Below are 21,419 nucleotides of genomic sequence, written 5' to 3' on the forward strand. Positions count from 1 at the left end.
TTCGCATGAGGTGGCCAAAGTACTGGAGTTTCACCTTCAGCATCATTCCCTCCAAAGAATACCCAGGGCTGATCTCCTTTAGAATAGACTGGTTGGACCTCCTTGCAGTCCAAGGGACTCTCAAGAGTTTTCTCCAACACCACAGGTCAAAAGCATCAATTATTCAGTGCTCAGCTTTCTTTATAGTCCAACTCTCACATCCACACATGACTAATGCAAAAACCATAGCCTTGACTAGATGGGGCCTTTGTTGACAAAATATTGTCTCTGCTTTTGAATATGCTATCTAGGTTGGTCATAGCTTTCCTTCCAAGGAGTAAGCATCTTTTAATTTCATGGCTGCAGTCACCATCTGCAGTGATTTGGGAGCCCAAAAAGATAAAGTCTGACACTGTTTCCATAGTTTCCCCATCTATTTCCCATGAAGTGATGGGACCAGATGCCATGATCTTCATTTTCTGAATGTTGAGGTTTAAGCCAACCTTTTCACTCTCCTCTTTAACTTTCATCAAGAGGTTCTTTAGTTCTTCTTCACTTTCTGCCATAAGGGTGGTGTCATCTGCATATCTGAGGTTATTGATATTTCTCCCGGCAATCTTGATTCCAGCTTGCGCTTCTTCCAGTCCAGCGTTTCTCATGATGTACTCTGCATAACAGTTAAATAAGCAGGGTGACAATATACAGCCTTGATGTACTCCTTTTCCTATTTGGAACCAGTCTGTTGTTCCATGTCCAGTTCTAACTGTTGCTTCCTGACCTGCATACAGGTTTCTCAAGAGGCAGGTCAGGTGGCCTGGTATTCCCTTCTCTTTCAGAATTTTCCACAGTTTATTGTGATCCACACAGTCAAAAGCTTTGGCATAGTCAATAAAGCAGAAATAGATGTTTTTCTGGAACTCTCTTGCTTTTTCCATGATCCAGCAGATTTTGGCAGTTTGATCTTTGGTTCCTCTGCCTTTTCTAAAACCAACTTGAACATCTGGAAGTTCACAGTTCACGTATTGCTGAAGCCTGGCTTGGAGAATTTTGAGCATGACTTTACTAGCGTGTGAGATGAGTGCAATTGTGCGGTAGTATGAGCATTCTTCGGCACTGCCTTTCTTTGGGTTTGGAATGGCAAAGATGGGCGGGTCATGGTGGCAGCTTTTAGCCTTCTCCAATTCAGATTAATCTGGAAAAACTAATTATTATAGTCAGGGTACAGATAAAACTTCCAGAACAAAACAAGCAAAGAAACACAGATACATAAACAAACACACCGCAATGACTTCAAAAAGAAAGTTCATTCCTCTCTCACACAACAATTCAGAAGCGAGTGGTCCAGGGTTTGGCAGGATGGCTATACCACCTTTACATAAGACTTTAGATGTTACCTTTTTCCATCCATCAGGGAGGAGGAAAGAGGCAGCCTTGGGAAAATTTCAGCCTCTAAGAGGATGACCTAGACGTGTACACAGCACTTCTGTTCACACCCTGTTTGTTCAAATTTTGTCACATAGTCTTAGGTGCAAGGAAGGCTGGGGTATTTAGTTTCTACCTGGATAGACTGTGAACAGCTAGAGCTTGGGAACTTCTGATTCTAAAGGAAAAGGTGAAATACAAGTACTGAAGAAGATATGGTTTTCTCTGCGTACATGTTACCAGACTTTATGTCACAGTAACATGGTGCTTTTTAAAATGAACAGAACACTTTTCCTGAGCAAGATCTACTGATACTACCAGAATATCACATATGGTTGCTTCACCCCTATTAGCATGACTTATTATTTTTGTAAAGGCATATGCCATGGACTATTTGCATGTATTTGTTACTATTTCTATAGTCTTTGATTTCTGCAAAAAAGATACACTCTTCCAGAGTTTATATATTATCTCACTTTGCGAATATAAAATTATTCTCTACTTGCTATTCTTGATCCACTTAATATTGTTAAGGGACAACTAAGTCATGATTATCACTCATTTGTTTTCATTTTACTTCACTTAAAATTTCCTTTACTGCTTAATGCCCGCAACAGAGCATTAAATATTTGTCTGCATTTCAAAGTCTCAATTGTTAGTCTCTCTGCTCTAGCAATAACTGAAATGTGGGAAAGGAACTTTGATCATTGAGTTATAAGAATCAAAATAGAATTAATGCTTAGAAATAATATTTTTAAAAACCAAATGGTAACATCATAGATAAAACAAAAGTCTCACAGAGGAAATATTATGGAGGTGTTCACTTATGTCCCCACCAGCCGCATTGCTGGAGGATAGGGACTCCCCTTGGGATACCTTCATTAGGCCATTCATTGTGGATTCTATGTCATCTTTTTAGGTTCATAAGGAAATGGATCTTCCATGGCACTTTCTGTTTTCCTTTTTCTTGCATTTTGAAGCTACTTGATATATGCTACTCATAGTTTATTAACTTATAAAGGAGAGACGAGGGGGGAAAGTGCTGTTATTTTTTTAATGTATGCACAACACCATTTTTGTCTTAACCTGACACTATTATCTTTGTCTTTATTTATGAAATATCCTTGTGTGTGCTCAGTCGCTCAGTTGTGTCCAACTGCAGGAGCCCACTGGCTCCTCTGTCCATGGAATTTTCCAGGCAAGAATACTGGAGTGGATTGCCAGTTCCTACTCCAGGGGATCTCCTGAACCTAGGGACTGAATCTGTGTCTCTTGAGTCTCCTGTGTTGGCAGGCAGATTCTTTAACACTAGAGATATCCTTTAGAAAGAAAAAAGTAAATTCACTTTTGGTCCCTCAAGGGCCCTTCTTCCCCCAGCAGCCAGCTGACCCTTAATTATGGTACTTTGATATATTACAATCTTGTTATACAGTTACTTGCTGAGTGTAGATATCTGATATGTGATGATCTTATAGTTATTAAGTGTTTTTTGCACACAGACTCCTTCTCAGCCCATCCCTCTAAACTTGGTGTCACCTTCCTCCAGTAGGACAGTCATATGATTGTCCTGGCCAGAGGGTCCCAGGGTGCAGAGGAAGCCAAGGGAACTGTCTGGTACAACAGCTCAGCTCCTCTGCTTTCCACTTTCCCAAAACATGGCGCCATTCACAGCTCAGTTAATTTTACTTCATTTTCTTTTTTACAAATCGGTATATATCCTCTTTACTCCATCTCCTCTTTCAGTCTTCCAATCTTTGTCTAGGTACTACGGAAGAAAATCTCTATTGGTATATCATATGAGTCAGATGATCACTGAAGATATTAAGTAAATTATATGGGCAAAACTCATGAAGAGTAGGACATGACTGAGCGACTGAACTGGAACTGGATGGGCAAAACACATATATCCAGAAAGAAAATGACAAAAATTTTTTTAAAGAAAGAAAGTGCCAGCAAACTATAAAGTGTTCAAAAGTGCCTATAACCTATGCAAAATGTCTCCTTAAATTCCCTAACTCTTCAACTGAGGCTTGCTCTCCTCTAAGCGTATAAAGATACATCTATTATGTGAAATGTATTCTTTACTTCATAAATTATTTAATTTGTGTTTTACTTAGTTACATTACACACATACTGGACCTTGTTAATTTTCAGTATTTTAGCCAATTATTGATTAAGGATGTCTTCACGGTTTAGCTTGGAAGAGGGGTTCCCCACGATTTTCATTATTATTTCTATGAGGAATAAAATATATTCTTAGTTCCAAAAACTGAACTAAAAATAAGTTTAATTTTCTTGGTTATTTCAAGTTGAATATGGCTTATATATGCTGTTATTTTCTTGAAGAAAGGCTAGTATCTCTAATCAACATGTTCCCTGAGTCAGACTAAAGGAAAACGGATCATAAAGGAAGAGGTTCATTATTTTATTATTTTTTTTCTAATTAGAAAAAATGGAATAGGAGCAAGAAGATAAATGAGGGCACATTATCTCTTATTTTGTTTAAATTATTGATGTTTGCTTCGCAAGAGCACCAGCTAGGATGAGGTAATTCACTGTAATTAGAGCTGCCAGTGGCAGGTGGGTGATTCAGAGAAAGGCATTTGTCAACAGATTCTGCTTCAGACAGTGAGCAGGAGAAAAACTGAAATTTTGCTGCAGTGATGGCTTGCTTCCCTCCTAGTGAAATAGACAATTTGTCCTCATCCTCCTTTTCTGCCTTTTGGAGCCATTTCTCTTGCCTTGGCCTCAGAGCCTTTCCACCTTCTGCTTCTTACCTGCCCAGGATGTTCCATGTGCCCCCACATCCCCTTCTGTCTTTCCCAGCAAAGGCCCAGTCTTTGAATCTTTTATTCAAACAGAAAATAGTATCGCCTTCACCCCCAGGCTGCAAATTCCCCAAGTGAGAACCATGTCTGTCTTTTTCCTGCTGCCCTCTGTACCTAACAAGTGACTCAGACAGTAAAGAATCTGCCTGCAATACAGGAGACCTGGGTTCAATCCCTGGTTTGGGAAGACCCCCTGGAGGAGGGCATGGCTACCCATTCCAGTATTCTTGCCTGGAGAATCTCCATGGACAGAGGAGGCCAGTGGGCTACAGTCTACCGGGTCACAAAGAGTCAGACACGACTGAATGACTAACACTTACATATAGCCAGCACATATTAACTGAATGAAAGAATGAGCAAATGAATAAGTGTTAGAGAGTAACCTTCATCCTGCTCTGTTTCTTAAAAGATTTTACATACTGATAAGAGGAAAATGCATGACATCTTGGAGAAGTATTTATATCTAACCTGGGAGAATCCATTAACAATCCGAAAGAGAAAAAGACTTGACAGTGTAATTTCAGCTACTAGAAAAAGATAAGAGAGGGAAAGAGACATCTGATTTACTGAACCTCAGAAAACATAGTACATCAGCTGTCTTGTACTTCACCTGTAAGAAGAACAACGGACCTACCTGGATTCTAAACATTCCTGTTGCTAATATCTCATGAGTATGGGAAAGAAATGTTCATTTAATATTTTCTACTTTGGTGGGAAAAAAACTTTCTCTAGAGGGATAAAAACTTGATAAACATTATCTGCACAGGTGGCTCCATGATCCTAGAAGTGAGGAAATCATAATAATAATAATGGTTATCATTTATTGAGCTCCTACTGTATACTAAGCATTTTACATACATTTTTTTTTATTTATTTAACTGATACAAAAATTGATATTATTTTCATCTTGGCGATGAAGTAGAAGTTTAGAAAGAATAAAAAAAGTATCCTAACTTAGTGACATGCATCCTGTTTTCCACCAAACTCTTACCCCTCCTCAGGTCAGGGTCTTAAAGAAAAGGCAGTATCATCTTATATGCTTACATTCCTCAAGAGAAACCTGGTATGAGAAACAGAGGGGTATGGAAGATACAAGAAAAGTTGTCACTAATACCTCCCTTGATATTAAATCTGGTAATTTGTTTAGTGCCATGTAAAGCATTCATGTTATATGCCTCCTGTTGACTGTTCTTTTTAAAAATCATCTTTAAGCTGTTAAAAGAGGCTCCTATGACATGGTGTCTGCTCTGCTTAAACACAACACCAGTCTTGACCAGCCCTGTGTGAAGCGATGGTCAGCAATGCACGAAGCAGCCAAACAAGGCCGCAAAGACATCATAGCTCTGCTACTGAACAATGGAGGCAATGTCCACCTAAAAGACGGATTTGGAGTGACCCCGTTAGGTGTTGCGGCCGAGTATGGTCACTGTGATGTTTTGGAGCATCTGATCCACAAAGGTACGTGGAAAGGAACTGCTTGTTGCTGGTGTTTCTCCTGGGCTTCCCAGGTGGCTCAGTGGCAAAGAATCTGCTTGCCAAGGCAGGAAACACAGGTTCGGTCCGTGGGTCAGAAGATCCCCTGGAGGAGGAAATGGCAACCCTCTCCAGTGTTCTTGCCTGGGAAATCCCATGGATAGAGAAGCCTGGTGGGCTATCATCCATGGGGTTGCAGAGTCGGACACAACTGAGCAACTGAGCACAAGCACAGTGCTTCTCCTGCCTCTCAGATCTCCTTTTCTCCATCTCTCACTGGCCCCTCTTCCTCTCCTGAATGTATCTGGGCATCAGATTTTTACCCCATCCCTCAATAAGCCCCTATTGCATGACTCACTTGAATCCTATGCATGGGGACCTACAAATCCGAGTGCCCAGCCCTGATGGCTATCTCTGCTGCTGCTGCTAGGTCGCTTCAGTCGTGTCTGACTCTGCAGCCCCAAAGACGGCAGCCCACCAGCCTCCCCCGTGCCTGGGATTCTCCAGGCAAGAACACTGAAGTGGGTTCCCATTTCCTTCTCCAAGGCGTGAAAGTTAAGTCTCTCAGTCGTGTCTGACTCTTAGCGACCCCATGGACTGCAGCCTACCAGGCTCCTCCGCCTATGGGACTTTCCAGGCAAGAGTATTGGAGTGGGTTGCATAGGACCACATTATTCTCAAGGGTACTCTGTAGGGAAAAGACTAACATTTTGAACTTCCCCCACAATGCAACTCATTTAATTATCAAATGAGCCATATGAAGCTCATGGAAGTAAGTAGCTTGCCCCAAACTCTCACAGTCAGCAACAAAGCCGTAATTCAAACAGACCACTTTCCCCTACATCATGTCTTCTGGTCCTCATGACATTTGAATATTACACAATTTGTGTTCTCTGATGATATTTTGTGTTATTTCCCCTCTGAGCCATTTAAGATAGTCAGGCTTATTCATCTTAGGATCTTCTGCTGGATCATGCATGGTGTTTGCACATAGAAGACAGTTGATAAAGATTTGTTGAAATGAGACAGAGCATTAACTGTTGTCTTTAAAAGTCTAACTAGACCATTTTTAGGGAGTCAATTATCATGAAAATTGACTTGATTTCTCAGATGTCAATGAGGGAAAGATTTTCCAATAGAATGAAACATGCTTCATGATTGTTTATTGAAAAGGCCAAGAACACAGATGTTCTTAATTCTGTGTTTTTAAGTCCTAATCAGAAAGGAAAACAACAGCTTATTTTTAAGGAGATGATCTTGCATCTGCCCAGTGGTCACTCTGCTGCCTGTGTTATCCTGCCAGGAGGTGATGTGCTTGCTTTGGCGGATGATGGTGCATCGGTGTTGTTTGAGGCAGCAGGAGGGGGCAATCCTGACTGCATCTCCCTCCTGCTGGAATATGGAGGAAGTGGAAACATACCTAACAGAGCAGGGCATCTTCCTATACACCGAGCTGCCTATGAGGGACATTACCTGTGAGTAACAAATCATAGCATGATCACTTCAAGTTGAAAACACAGATTTGTATATATGGTATAAGCTTAAATATGTCTCCCAAAATCCAAACAGAAAAAGGTAAAATGTTCACAAGTTTTGTATATCTACGTGTTTGTTTGATTTCTCCCTTCTTTTTATATTCTTATACCTTAAAAAATTTCCACATTGAATTTATAGTGCTTGTCAAATGAAAAGGTATTTTCTCTTAGAAGAAAGTTATAAGTGAGACTTCTGCACGTGCCACCCAAATGTGCCTTTTTTAAAAAATCTGTTTAACAGAAGGCTACAGGGCTTCTAAAAATTTTGCCCTTGGCAAAGGATTAAAATTTGTATTACTCCAATTTTTATCAACATCAACAGATATTATAATGTAAAATATATCCTTGAATAGAAAGGTATCATTATAATTTTAGGTTTCTCTAAGAAAATGGTCAGATATATTTTAAAATCACAAAATGTGCCACAACCAACACATCAATTGAAATCTATAATCATAATAAACTACCCACCTTGAAAGGATGGTGTTTGGCAATTAAATGTATTTCATAAATTCAAAACTGTGAGCTCATTAGGCTTCATCACTTTCAGTGGTGACGTTGGCTAAGTTAAGTGGCTAATGACAAGTAATTGATGCGAAGTGACATGTTGTTAAAGTTTACCTGGATTTACTCCCAGTGTTCATAAATTCACACCTGGTAGCTCTGAATTAGGCACAAGAGATCAAGTTCTCCTTGCCTGTGGCTCTCATACATGTCCAATTCATCAGTCAAGTGTGAAATTCACAGCTATTTGTCACAGGTTCTTGGTAATACAAGCTGCGGTTAGTTATCTCAATTGAAATCATGTAAGATTGATGGAACAATAAAGACCCTTCTTGTTGCTAATAATTCAAACTCAAGTAAGTAGAGAGGATATACATGGACAATATTAAAGCACAGATTGTTCATGGAGCAGTGAAAGTAGAATAACAAATAAAAATTCAAGAGGCCTAAATTCTAGTCATTACTCTTCTGCATCTGTGTGACCTTGGACAAGTCATTTCACCTCTCAAGTCTTCGTATGGCTGTGCTGGTAATAAAAGGGTTGGACTCAGCAATGCCCAAGGTGACTTCCAGCTCTAATTTCCTGTGACTCTGTGGTTCTAATTAATGGTCAACAATATGAAGCATTCATCTGTAACATTGAATGGACCTACTTTTCTGTTATATTTTCTTCATTAAGTAGCCTTGGTTGATTATAGATAATATGTTGTTCAGAGAAGAATTGAAAAATTGGGGAGGGTTCCTGAGGAATCACAATTCTAGAACCAAATATATAAGATCTAGTAGGTTCCCCAGGAATATTTAGACTGGGAAGCTAAATCAAAACTAAACTGAATAGTACTAAGTCTATGGACAAAGACTGAATGTTTTTGTGTAAGGTTATCTAGAGAAAATAAACTAATCAAATTGCATTCACTTGTCCAGCACGGAAGCTGGTTTATTTCATTTCATGATTTTCTTCCTGCTATGTGGATATTTAATTCTTTTTTTTTTTTTAGTGCACTGAAATATCTTATTCCAGTAACATCCAAACATGCAATCCAGAAAAGTGGGCTAACACCAATTCACTCAGCAGCAGATGGACAAAATGCACAGTGCCTAGAACTGCTGATTGAAAATGGCTTTGATGTCAATAGCCTGCTTTCTGACCACATTTCTGAGAGTTATGATGACGAACGGAAGACTGCGCTCTATTTTGCTGTTTGCAATAATGATATCCTTTGCACAGAAATCCTCCTGGCTGCAGGTGCAGACCCAAACCTGGATCCCCTCAACTGTCTACTGGTGGCAGTGAGGGCCAGTAATCATGAAATTGTCCGGCTGCTTCTTGCCCATGGAGCTAATGTCAATTGTTACTTCATGCATGTGAATGACACTCGTTTCCCCAGTGCCATACAGTATGCCCTAAATGACGAGGTAATGCTCAGGCTGTTGCTGAATAATGGCTATCAGGTGGAGATGTGCTTCGAATGCATGCATGGGGACATCTTTGGAAACTCGTTTGTGTGGTCGGAGATAGAGGAAGAGGTACTGCCGGGATGGACATCTTGTGTCATAAAAGATAACCCGGTGAGTTACACCCTTCTCTTCTTCGTATTGGGTCAGCATCATAATTTTGCTCATTTAGGGATGTTCCAAGAAAAGAAAAATCAACTCCAACTTTTGTATTTTTCTTCTTCTTGTGTTTTTGTTTGCAGTGAGATGGGGAAATCAGCATTAAACTAAGCCCCCAAAAGTATAGTTTTCTTGAATTGGAAACCAAATGTTGAATGATTTGGAAAATGTATGCAATTAATAACTCATGCTTATTTAGTGGAATCTGGGGGCTAGAAACACAGTGAGAAGAATCATGGAAAATAGCATGGTTCTTCCACATTATGCTGAGTACTGTCACATCAGAGTCACGCATGCTCCAGGGCTCATTGTTTCACAGAAACAAACAAATCATTTACTTTGCTTTTTTGGTTCATAACAAGAAGGGTACTTTTATTTCATGTAAAAAGGCAAAGGAAGTAATTTGTCAGAACAAAATTGTTTATCAATAGAGTATATTAAAAGTGCTACTAACTTCAATTTTATTACTTCTCTCAGTTCTGTGAGTTTATTACAGTCCCCTGGATGAAGCACTTGGTAGGCAGTGTTATTCGTGTATTAATAGATTACATGGATTATATCCCTCTGTGTGCTAAACTGAAGTCTGCACTAGAAGTACAGAGAGAATGGCCAGAAATCCGTCAAATACTAGGTAAAAGCAAAAGTTTTTCCTACAAAATTTTTTATGGAGAATGTATATAGGAAAAATTTCTTAATGTCAGTTTTGATACTTTTTCAGTGCTACCTTATATTCAGATTTATCTGTTTTCTCAAATCATCCTTAATTGTTCCCCTGATAGAAGATACTTTTTGCTTTTTCTTGACACTTTCCAACTGTTTAATTGTATAATGAACAATACCATAACTATATTAACATTCTGAATAGAACTCACTTTTTAAAAGTTAACTTCTATAATATCATAAAGTATAGGATTCTCCATGTGGGCAGGGATCTGTTTTGTTTATTTTCGTACTCTTGGGGCTTAGCATAATGCCTCATAAGCAGTAGATACTCAATACTAAATAAATGAATGAATGGAATGAATTAAAATATCCTTTTTGATCTAGTTTCTCTGGGTCTTTACTGACAAATTTGTACTATGAAAAGTATGTTTTACAGGCAGGCCATTTTGTATTTTCTAGGTTAAGGCTTAGTTACAATCATAAAAGTGAATCATATTATGAAAGTTTCAATAAAAATACATCTAAAATTACTCCAAATACATATAGAAAGTGAAGTCGCTCAGTCATGTCCGACTCTTTGCGACCCCATGGACTGTAGCCTACCAGGCTCTTCCCTCCATGGGATTCTCCAGGCAAGAGTGCTGGAGTGGGTTGCCATCTCCTTCTCCAGGGGATCTTCCCGACCCAGGGATCGAACTCGGGTCTCCCGCATTCCAGGCAGACGCTTTAACCTCTGAGCCACCAGGGAAGCCCAAATACATATAACAACCAGAGAAAAAATTATAAATTTGGAATGTTTTCTCTTTCAAAATATGAGTTTGGAAAAATGTACTTTCAGAACCTACTTGGACAATTTCATGGAGGCTAAAGAAGCATCCTAGAACCTACACCTAAATCAATCTTCAATGGTATAACAAAACCACAACATCCCATTCTTTAAGATCAAGCAAATTTTATGCAAATTAGTAGATATTTTATAGTCAAAAAGATGAGATTGAAATGTTCACCTGATTTACATACCATATTTGTTATATATAAAGTTCTATAAAAAGAAATGTTCATCTAAGCACTTAGTTTCAGTCAGTCTCATACATTAAAGTATATGATCTGAATCTGGACTGTTTTGACCATGGTAGCAACAGACGGAAGTTGGCAGAAACGGTGGAGATTTGATTGGCTAGAAAGAGTGTTAGTTCAGCTGAACACACATTAGGTGGTAAGCTTGGATTTTCCTCACATGGCTCTTCCACTGGAATGAGTTCTAGGATAGAACAGACTTCGGGGCAACTAAAACAGGAATCTCAGAGAATCTAGTGAATGACAGAGCCTAGAAACTGACCTCTGGGGTCAGACAGGTCTGAAATAGGATGCAACACTGTTCTTGGCCTGGTATAGAATTGCTGAGCCACATAGTGCTTAGGTCACCCAGGGCTGATATATTTTCATGGAAACAAGCAACAATTTATTCTATCATTTTTGTTTCATTCAGGGGAGGGGATTTTTTGTAATGTTTAATTTCCTATAAGAAAACCAAGATAGTCATACTGGTTGTATGACTTTGAGCATGGTTACTTATTCTTTTTATATCAAGGTTTTCCCACTGCAGAATGGGGCTTAGATAGTATTTACCTGTTAAGGTTGTTGTGGGAATTAAAAGAGATGTCACATATAAGGCACTTAGCATAATGCCTACAGCATTAAAAACACTTAGTAAATTTACCTATTTTAAAGACTAAATTATTAGTATTTTTATGTTATTTTTATTACATGGTAAGGCTATATGAGGTTTCTGAAATGTGTATGTAAGCATGTCATGAACCCCCACAACTTGAAGAGTTAGATATTATCATTGCTAATTTTTAAAAATTAAAAACTAAGGCTAAAGGGGATTTACATAATAGTCTGGACTCTATAAATTCTTGAAGCTAGTTACCCTTCTGAACAAAAGCCCAACTTAGGAGTGAAGTCAAAATCAAGCAGGATAGATGAAGAACTACAGTATTTTGGATCTTAAAGATTAATTGAGAGAAAGAGAAGGGGGATGGAGAGAAGGACCAACAGATTAAAAGAACTAAAAAGAACACATCAAACTAAAAAAAAAAAAAATACTGTCAATACTATAGTTTAGGGATAGCACACGAAGACAATGAAGCTGTAAAGAAAGTGATTACTATAAAAGTCTGAAGAGTAGTTTCTTACAGGGAAGAAGGAATGAAGTTTGGATGGATTGTGGAGGGAATTCTGGGATGACTGGGGAAGTTCTATTCATGACCTAGGAGAGGTTTGCAGATGTTCACCTGATAATCACTTAAGAAACTATATGTACCGTTGCTTTATCTATATTTTACAATGAAAGAGTTAAAATATTTTAGAGATTGTAAAGGAAAAAACCATAAGGCTTATATAAATTATTTCCCAAAGTTACAGACAGAAAAATAGCAAAACAAGTATTTGAACTCTAGTCCATTTAAACACAGGCTCTTTCTCCAATACTACTGTACTTCCTGTCATAGAACAGATTTTGCTTCTAATTAGTAATACGTTGGCCATGTGTTTGTATTGGAAAAGAATGACAAATTCTTGTGACTTTAGAAAAGAAATCCAAGTAAGAATAAGATCAGAAAGTTTTCTAGTTGTTTCAGACACATCGTTGCAACTAGAGTGTAGTCAGTTGACTGCTATAAGTACAGTTAACCACTGGATGTCAGGATTTCTCCAGGTATATGTAGGGCAGAGTTTTTGTTAGAGGGAAAAATAAATTTTTTTTAAAGATAGGTTTATTCTGTCTATTTTAGTAATGATAACTTTGCCTCAATAGTTTTTGAAAAACAGTCTTATTTTTTTCAAAATAACTTGAGTATTTATAATTGCAAATATAACAAGAAATGTGATCTCTTTGATTACTGAATTGAGTGATTGTTCACAAATGATTACAATATACCAAACACTTTTCTAATGCTTTACATGAATTAATTTGTTTGACATTTAAACAGTCCTATGAGGTGAGTCCCACTGTTATCCACATTTCCCAGGTGAGAATGCTGAGATCATAGGGGTTAAGTAGCTTGTCCAGGATAACACAAATACTATTTAAGTGGCAGAGACTTGATTTTAATCCAAGCTGACTGAGTCCAGAGCTTACCTCTAAGCCTGTGGGCAATGCTGCCTTTTCACTCACTCCTGTTGCTGGATTAATATTTCGGTACTGTAATTATACTAAAGATAAAGTTACTAGAGATAAAGTAAGAGTTGAAAAGAAAGACTTAACATCAGTTATTTGAACAACATTAGCAGGTTTTTTGAAAAATATAAAATTTTTAGGTGTCAGAACCAAACCTAAGATTGAATCACTGACATATGCAATCAGTTGTATCAGATGATTCACAGATAACTATTCATCAGAAAGATTGGTAGGAGAGAACAGAAGCGAAGGAATGTATCTCTAAAATACTCAGTTCTAAAAAATAAATAGTAGGAGATATGAGCATTTGCTTTCTTTAATCAAGTCCATTCATTCATTTAACATATTCTGTACTTCCCTGATGGTCCAGTGATTAAGGCCACGCTCCCACTGCAGGGAGTTTGATCCCCAAGGGAGGAAGATCCCCCATGTCACATGGCGAGGTTAAAAACAAAAACAAAAAGCATATTCTAGTTGAACACTCCCTAGAAGTCAAGCTCTGTTTTTGACACAGTTCAGTTCAGTTCAGTTGCTCAGTCATGTCTGACTCTTTGTGACCCCATGAATCACAGCACGCCAGGCCTCCCTGTCCATCACCAACTCCCAGAGTTCACTCAGACTCACATCCATTGAGTCGGTGATGCCATCCAGCCATCTCATCCTCTGTCGTCCCCTTTTCCTCCTGCCCCCAATCCCTCCCAGCATCAGAGTCTTTCCCAATGAGTCAACTCTTCGCATGAAGTGGCCAAAGTACCAGAGTTTTTGACACAGAGACACACTAAATACCTACCTCAATGGAGCTTGCATTCTAGAGGAAGGGCGTGGAATGCTTAATTGCAATTTGAATTTTACTTAGTCACGGGTTACTAACATGTGCATGCTTGTTTTTTAGAATGACACTTAGTATTATTCTAAAACAGTCTGTATCTTATAGGTTCATTCATATTGTTTTTATTTTTTGCTTGTTTTCCCCATTCACTTTAGAGAATCCATGCTCATTAAAGCATTTATGTCGGTTAAAAATTCGAAGACTGATGGGGCTACAGCGGCTCTGCCAGCCAACCTCGATGGAGAAGCTCTCTCTACCACCAACTATTCAAAGATACATATTATTTAAAGAGTATGACCTCTATGGACAAGAGCTAAAACTGCCATAATTTAAAATAATATTTTTAAATGTGACTTTAAAAATATGTTTAAATGAGATTCCCTCGGAGAATTTCTTGGAATCGTTTTACATCCTGACATATATTTAAATCCATTGACAATTTTATAACTGGATCCTGGGTTCTTTGGGGAACACCATATTTCACATCTTTAAAGAACTTTACATTGTGATTTTTTTTAAAGAGAGTTAATATTTTGCATGTGATTTTCTATTGATTATCTTTGCTCGCAACTAGTCTTCAAACTCTCCTTATCAGGTGGCTCCTACAGTATCCATGAGCAAGTCTCTCCTTTGCTCGTAAAACAATCAATCACTTTCTCAAACCCCAGTTGCTGGCCCATTCTGTCCTTTCTCTTATTGCCACACTGTATAAAAGAGCTCCTCCCTGTCTCTGCAGATGCCCTCATTGTCATCTGGCTTCTACTCCCTCCACTGCCCTTCCCATGGTCCTTATCAACTTGCTTGTTGCTACTTTCCGTGAGCATCCTCCAGTCTTTGCAACTGATTGCTGCCGCATCTGACACTATTACCTACTCTACTCCAGGAAATGGTCTTCCCTTGGTTTTCCAGGTATCTTGTTCTCTTGGCTCTCTTCCAGCCGGTCTAACCACTCTGTTTCTGGCTTCTTTCTATGTTGTGCACCTCCTACCAACTCTTTAGTAACATATCTTAAGTTCTCTTTTTTTACGCTCCGTTCAACAGGACATTTCATCCATACCCATGGTTTTATTTACAACCTACATGTTTTTTGACTGTAAATTTATATCTGAAGTTCAACTTTTTCTCTCATGCACATGAGACCTGTGTAGACAATTGGCCTAAAGGACCTTTGAACACAAAGGAACCTCAAATTCAACATACCCTAAAGCAAATGTACTGTCTTCCTCCACAAAAAAAAGGGGGGGAGCTCCTTCTTTTACTATCTCTAGCTCAATTATTCAGTCGCTCAGTCATATCTGACTCTTTGTGACCCCATGGACTGCAGCATGCCAGGCTTCCCTGTCCTGCACCAACTCCCAGAGCTTGCTCAAACTCACGTCCATTGAGTCAGTGATGCCATCCAACCATCTCATCCTCTGTCATCCCCTTCTCCTCCTGCCTTCAATCTTTCCCAGCATCAGGGTGTTTTCAAGTGAGTCAGTTCTTTGTATCAGGTGGCCAAAGTATTGGAACTTCAGCTTGAGCATCAGTCCTTCCAATGTATATTCAGGACTGATTTCCTTTAGAATTGACTGGTTTGATCTCCTTGCAGTCCAAGGGACTCTCATTAACCCAATTATTGATTCAGTTTCCCAAGTCAAAACTTGCACATAAAATTTGACCATCCCATTTTCCTTATCCAAGTTAATTTCATGAAGTCATCTTCTACTCAGTCTCATTGATTCAGCCTGAATACCAGCTCTTATCTCCTTTCTTCCTGGGATATTGCAGTGTTGCCAAACTGATCCTCCTCTCTGCTATCTTGCCTCATCTAACCCATGTTCTACACAGAACATCCCAGAGTGATCTTTTACAAATGTAAGCAAGTTTCACTCCCCTGCTTAAAATCATTCCCACTGCTCTTGGGATAAAGTCCAAAGTTCTCCATCTGCTCCAAATCCCTGCCTTCCTCTTAGCCTTATCTCTTGGTGTCTCCCGTATGCCAGCTCTTTAAACATGTTAAATACCTCTGATAAGTTAATGCTTTGAACAGTGATTTTATACATCACTGTGGTGGTGGTTTAGTCACAAAGTCATGTCCGACTCTGGCAATCCCATGGACTGTAGCCCACCAGGCTCCTCTGTCCATGAGGTTTTTCAGGCAAGAATACTGGAGTAGGTTACCATTTCCTTCTCCAGGGGATCTTCCCAACCCAGGGATAGAATCTGGGTCTCCTACACTGCAGGCAGATTCTTCACCAACTAGTCTACCTATACATCACTAGTTTCTGTTTTAAAAATAGGGTCATCTGTTTTATATATACATATATAAAATTTATTATCATGGATATTTCATAAAAGAAGGGCCATTTTAATGCCAGAAAATGGGGCTGCCTTAAACTCAATTATTAAAATTGAATTACTTTATCTTTGTAAAAAACTTAACAGTTTGGTCTTCATTTCCACATTGATGAGTGAAAATTTCATTCTAGCCCAACAAGTCTCTGAGGTCTTTGATTTGGGAACCACTGTTTTAAAAGAGACTATTTTCTTGGCCCTCAGGGCCTTTGTATGTTCTTCTCCTTCTGCCTGGAATCCCCTTTCCATCTCCTTCTTCCTCCCTCCACCCCTTATCCTACAGGTCTCAATTTAGGCGTTTCTGCCTCTAGGATGGGAGGCCCTAGAACAGCATTTCTCATGCTGTGTTACAGAAACCTATGTTCCCATCTGTCTGTCCACTAGACTGTAAGCTCTGTGAGGGCAGGGTCTATGCCCGATTTGTTTTACAGGGTTTTCTTAGGGTCAAACACATTCCCTAGAGCATAGAGAGAATGCAAAAATTACTTGTTGAATACATTGAATGAGTGAATGTTATGTTATATAAGATCCAGACAAAATTAATCAGTGACCTCATGGTAAAATGATAGTTCTGAATCTCTGATTTGGTTATATAGCTTTAATTATGTAATTACTTGGATTCATTCTTAGATTTTCTTATAGTCATTTTTATCTTGAGTTATTGTATTCTTTCAATAGTACTATCTCACTAGTTTATGAGCTATACAAATTGTATTTAGCTCTAGCTATAAGTATGAAAAAACTGTATAATTAGACATAACTTTTAACCACTTTTATTCCCTAAAGAATATATTTTCATATAGATTAAACTAATGTATTTAATTAGAACTATAATGTTTTGGGTATGGGATTCCTGTGATTCCTCTGTTGCTCTCCTACTTGTGGCTAAAATGCGTTGTTATCTATAATATTACTCTAAGTAGATTTTTTTTTTTAAGATTTAAGTGTACCATATGATACTTCAGATATTAAATAAACTAAAACTTGGATATTTACTGTATTTTTGTATAAATACATTCAAGATACCTCAGATATTAAATAAACTCAAGTACACAAAAGTTTGACATTTTCTTTAATGCGTTTTATGTAAATATATTCAAGAAACACTTGAATGAAAGGATATGAATTCACTGCACCTACTATGGGTTGAAAGTGGTTCTTTGGTACTTGTGAAGCAGGAGAAAAATACATTCTATGAATCTGAGACGATCACTATATTCAAAATGGATTCAACCTCTTTCCTATTACATGTCGAAATTTTCTATCAGTGTTTTTGTTTTGGGGTGAGCTGGATGGTAAGAGGATTATTTTATATCTAATTAGGACTCTGTTTCTCCAAGAATATGTCACTTTATCTGGGAGGGCAACAGCTGCTTCTCCCCAGTGAGCTTCAGGAGAAGCCAAACATTCTACATGCTGCCTGTTTAACCACTATCATGTTTAATCAACATGATAGGGTTTTGATGACATCTTCCATGCTGCCAAGATGATCATAGCTGTTTTGGTAACTGTGGATTCTGTTTTGTACCATACAGAGACTCTGGTTGGGAAGAAGCAGATATGGCCTCTCATTTGAGTGAGGTTTGTTTAGTTTTTCAGTAGGTCATCTTTAAACACTATTTCCATTTCTGACTTACAATAATTTCGTAAGCTCATTGAAGCCATGTACCTCCTGAAGAATATGGGTTATTCATTTTAAATAGTCTCAGAACATGTTTCCAGGCATAAGTCAATGATGCATAAGTTGCGACAATTGTGTAAATGTTGTACAGCAAATATTCTTGGGTAACACTTGCTTTGATGCAGGTTTTTGAAAAATCAGTGCGTAAGGGTGAAACAGCATGGAAACTTCCAAAAAAAAAGATGGAGTCTTTTATGACATAGCACATGAAACCCCACATCTGCTATTGCTTGATAAAGTCCCAATCATCAAAAAGGAAGAAGGGCTTCTTAGGGGAGAAGATGTGTAGAAGGAAATAGACTTATTTGACCTCAGTGCCCTGTGTTGTGTAATCTCACGGAGTGCTAGAGATGTCTGGGGATTTGCTGTTTTCGGAAGGAGACAGTCTAGTAATTTGAATCTGGGCACTGGGAGCGCCTGAGTTCTAATGATGGATTGACCAGGGATTCCACCAGAGGCACTGGACGGGTGCTCACATTCTGTGTTTCAGATTCTAGTAGATGAGAGACAGTCATTTCTCTTTCTTTGGAAGTCTTTCATCCCAGGAGATCCCCATGATTTTAGATAAAACTCCTTGGAAGCAGCCTGTAGTGTTGGATAAGGTAGAGGGTGTGGAGGGTGATAAATATGATACTTACTTGAGGATCGAGTGGGTGTGAGACAGCAGTATCTGGTTCTTTCTGTTTGAAGAAAAGCCTGTACTGGCTTCCCAAAAAAACTTCCTCATGCTTTGTGGAAGTCAAATAACCAGACATGACATTCAGTAGTCAACAGTCTATGTTCCTGATTGTTCTAGTAGCCCCCCATGATCTAGTTACCCCAGTTGGTTTAATGTTGTTTCAGTGAAGCACCAGCTTTAATAGTTTTTGTCTGGAGGATGGAAATATTTGCACAGGCTTTAACTCATTAGAAGCCTTTCATTGGACTCAGCTGTGGCCCTAAGCCCCTTATTGGGGGCCTGACCTTCAGAGTCATCTGAGGTACCGAAGAGGCAAAAACTGAATCTGTGGGTTGGATGCCCTGATTAAATTTGAGCTGCAACTGAACTGAGTCCAACTTCATGATTGATTCTAGGATATCTGAAGACCCTCTCTTCAATGGGAAAAAAAGCCTTTTATTTGACAATCAAAAATAAGAGTCTAAAACACAAATAAATTTAAGAGAGAATCATTTAAAAATCTTTCTAAATAGCAGGGTTTGGTAAGGGAAAATGATGAGACCCCAATGACCATGGAAGGAAAAACGTAGTCACTTCCTACCCTCCTGCCATAGATCATTTGTTCTATGAATGTGGAAAGATTCTTGAGAGAAATATAGTTCATTTTAATATGTTCCAGTGTTCTTGCCTGGAGAATCCCAGGGACGGGGGAGCCTGGTGGGCTGCCGTCTATGGGGTCGCACAGAGTCGGACACGACTGAAGCGACTTAGCAGCAGCAGCAGTACTACTTCACTAACAATGCCTTTCCTTTGTCCTGTGTTTTACAGTTCATGAAGCATTTCTCACATGTCATCCCCCTTTGCTGCAGGAGCAGGACAGTGAAGGGGTTAAAGATCTCCACTCTATAGATAAGGAAATCAGTTTCACAGTTAACTAAGATAGTAAATGCTGGGGCTAGGATGCAGTCTAGGGTTTCTGATTGCAAATCCCATGTTGTTTTCACCACATCATTTTTAGTACGGATTAGGAGAGCATTGTTTAGAACAACCCAAAAGTGGAAGCAATCCAAATGTCCATCAACTGGTGAATGGATAACGACAGTATGGCCAGTCTATACAATGGATTACTATTTGGCAACATACTACAACATGGATGAATCTCAAAAGCATTATGTTGAGTGAAAGAAGCCACACATGAAATCACACTATTGCATGATTCCGTTTGTATAAAAATGTCCAGCCAAAGCAAATATACAGAGACAGAAAACAGAGGAGTGGTTGCCTGGAGCTCAACGGGGTGGGCACAAAGGTTGAATGCAAGTGGGCACAGGGATTTTGGGAGGTCACGGGAAATGTTCTAAAATTGAATCATGGTGATGGTTGCACAACTTGGTAAATTTACTGACAATAAGGACTGAACTTTACACAAAGTTGAGTGAATGTTATGGCCCATCAACTACATCTGAATAAATCACTTAAAAAAAAAACAACACAAAAACAAACTAGAAGAGCATGTCTCTTGTTGACAGGTGGTGCCATGTTTACAGCCTCGCTGAGGTCGCCCAGCTGAACAATGGAGTCACCGGGCTCAGAGGAAAGCACTCGGTTCTTGCGCTGGCAGCCCATGATTTATTAGTTTTGCTCTGCTGATAAGACCATGAAAAGCAGATGAGGACACAGCATTCAAGGGCAGTGCCTGTTGCCTTCACCAGTCTCACTGGCTCTCAAACCCAAACAAACACAGCCTGCTCTGCCAGCCTCTAACATTTCCATGAAGCTTATAATACGACTTTCCCACCTATTATTATTATTATCTACAAAACACACAAAAACAGGCAGTTCAGAGAGCTAAAAATGAAGCTTTCCTGTCCAAGTGAGGGCATAAACTGACAAGGAATCATGGTATCCTGGGATGGATGGGTGTTTTAGTTCGGATTCCCTGGGGGTGCAGTGGAAAAGAAAGCCAGGAGAGATGGGGGTAGGGATGGCATTCCAGGGGAAATCAGAGAAAGCAAGCTTTCAAAAGGCTGTGGATCTCAGGAACCCAGGACAACCGAGGAAGGAAATGTCAGTGAGGAACTGTGAGTCTGTGTGAAAAGACAGTGCCCTTGATTTTCCCGAGAAATTTGCCAATGAAAAAGCTCAGTAACCAGACACCAGCTCTCAAGCACTGACTGTGCCATCTCAGATCACACCGTGTCCCCACAATTCCCAGACTTTGACACTGAATTTACCCTTCTAGCACCTCTTCACAGTGGAATCTCAGCTGTTCTGCCCTTTCTGTTACTACTTCCCTGCAACACTGGAGTTTTCTTAAGTGACAGTTGTCATAAACCTGAGGAGAGAGCCCTCCCAGGGAACAAATCTGTGTCTTGGGTGGTCTTGAGTGCCGATCATTCTTCCTAATACGCAGTGAACAAACTGGCCTCAAACTGTCATATCAACACGTGGGGTTACACCTAACTGGTTACTGAAATGGATGAAAGCCTCAGACCTTCCAGGATACCCCACGTAAAATTTCCTTATTCAGGATTTCATATGATATATGTCAAATCTGTTCCCGCTTCTATAAATGGAATTCCATGTTTATGAGCTGCCTCAGGAGGAAAATCTGATTGAAGAAATTCAGCTATTCTTTCTTCACTTTTGAATTTTTTCTAACAACCACTTTGTTTTGGTCTTTATAATTTTAACATTATCAGCTTGTCTATTAAT

The 21,419-nt window shown here is 39.1% G+C and overlaps 1 protein-coding gene across 3 annotated transcripts in view; it reads left to right on the forward strand.

The window, feature by feature from the left end:
• The window catches only part of ASB15 (ankyrin repeat and SOCS box containing 15), a 42,405-nt gene extending 24,982 nt beyond the window's left edge, over positions 1-17,423 (forward strand). For all 3 annotated transcript variants that reach the window (XM_069586925.1, XM_069586924.1, XM_069586923.1), the window contains 5 exons: positions 5,442-5,687; positions 7,006-7,177; positions 8,740-9,310; positions 9,833-9,986; positions 14,184-17,423. In XM_069586925.1, the coding sequence (XP_069443026.1) occupies positions 5,442-5,687; positions 7,006-7,177; positions 8,740-9,310; positions 9,833-9,986; positions 14,184-14,356 (1,316 nt within the window). In that variant the 3' untranslated portion in view covers positions 14,357-17,423. The remainder of the gene's footprint in view (positions 1-5,441; positions 5,688-7,005; positions 7,178-8,739; positions 9,311-9,832; positions 9,987-14,183) is intronic.
• The last annotated feature ends 3,996 nt before the right edge of the window (positions 17,424-21,419 follow it).

This window comes from Ovis canadensis, chromosome 4 (genome assembly GCF_042477335.2).
Source record: "Ovis canadensis isolate MfBH-ARS-UI-01 breed Bighorn chromosome 4, ARS-UI_OviCan_v2, whole genome shotgun sequence".
Lineage (NCBI taxonomy): Eukaryota > Metazoa > Chordata > Mammalia > Artiodactyla > Bovidae > Ovis > Ovis canadensis.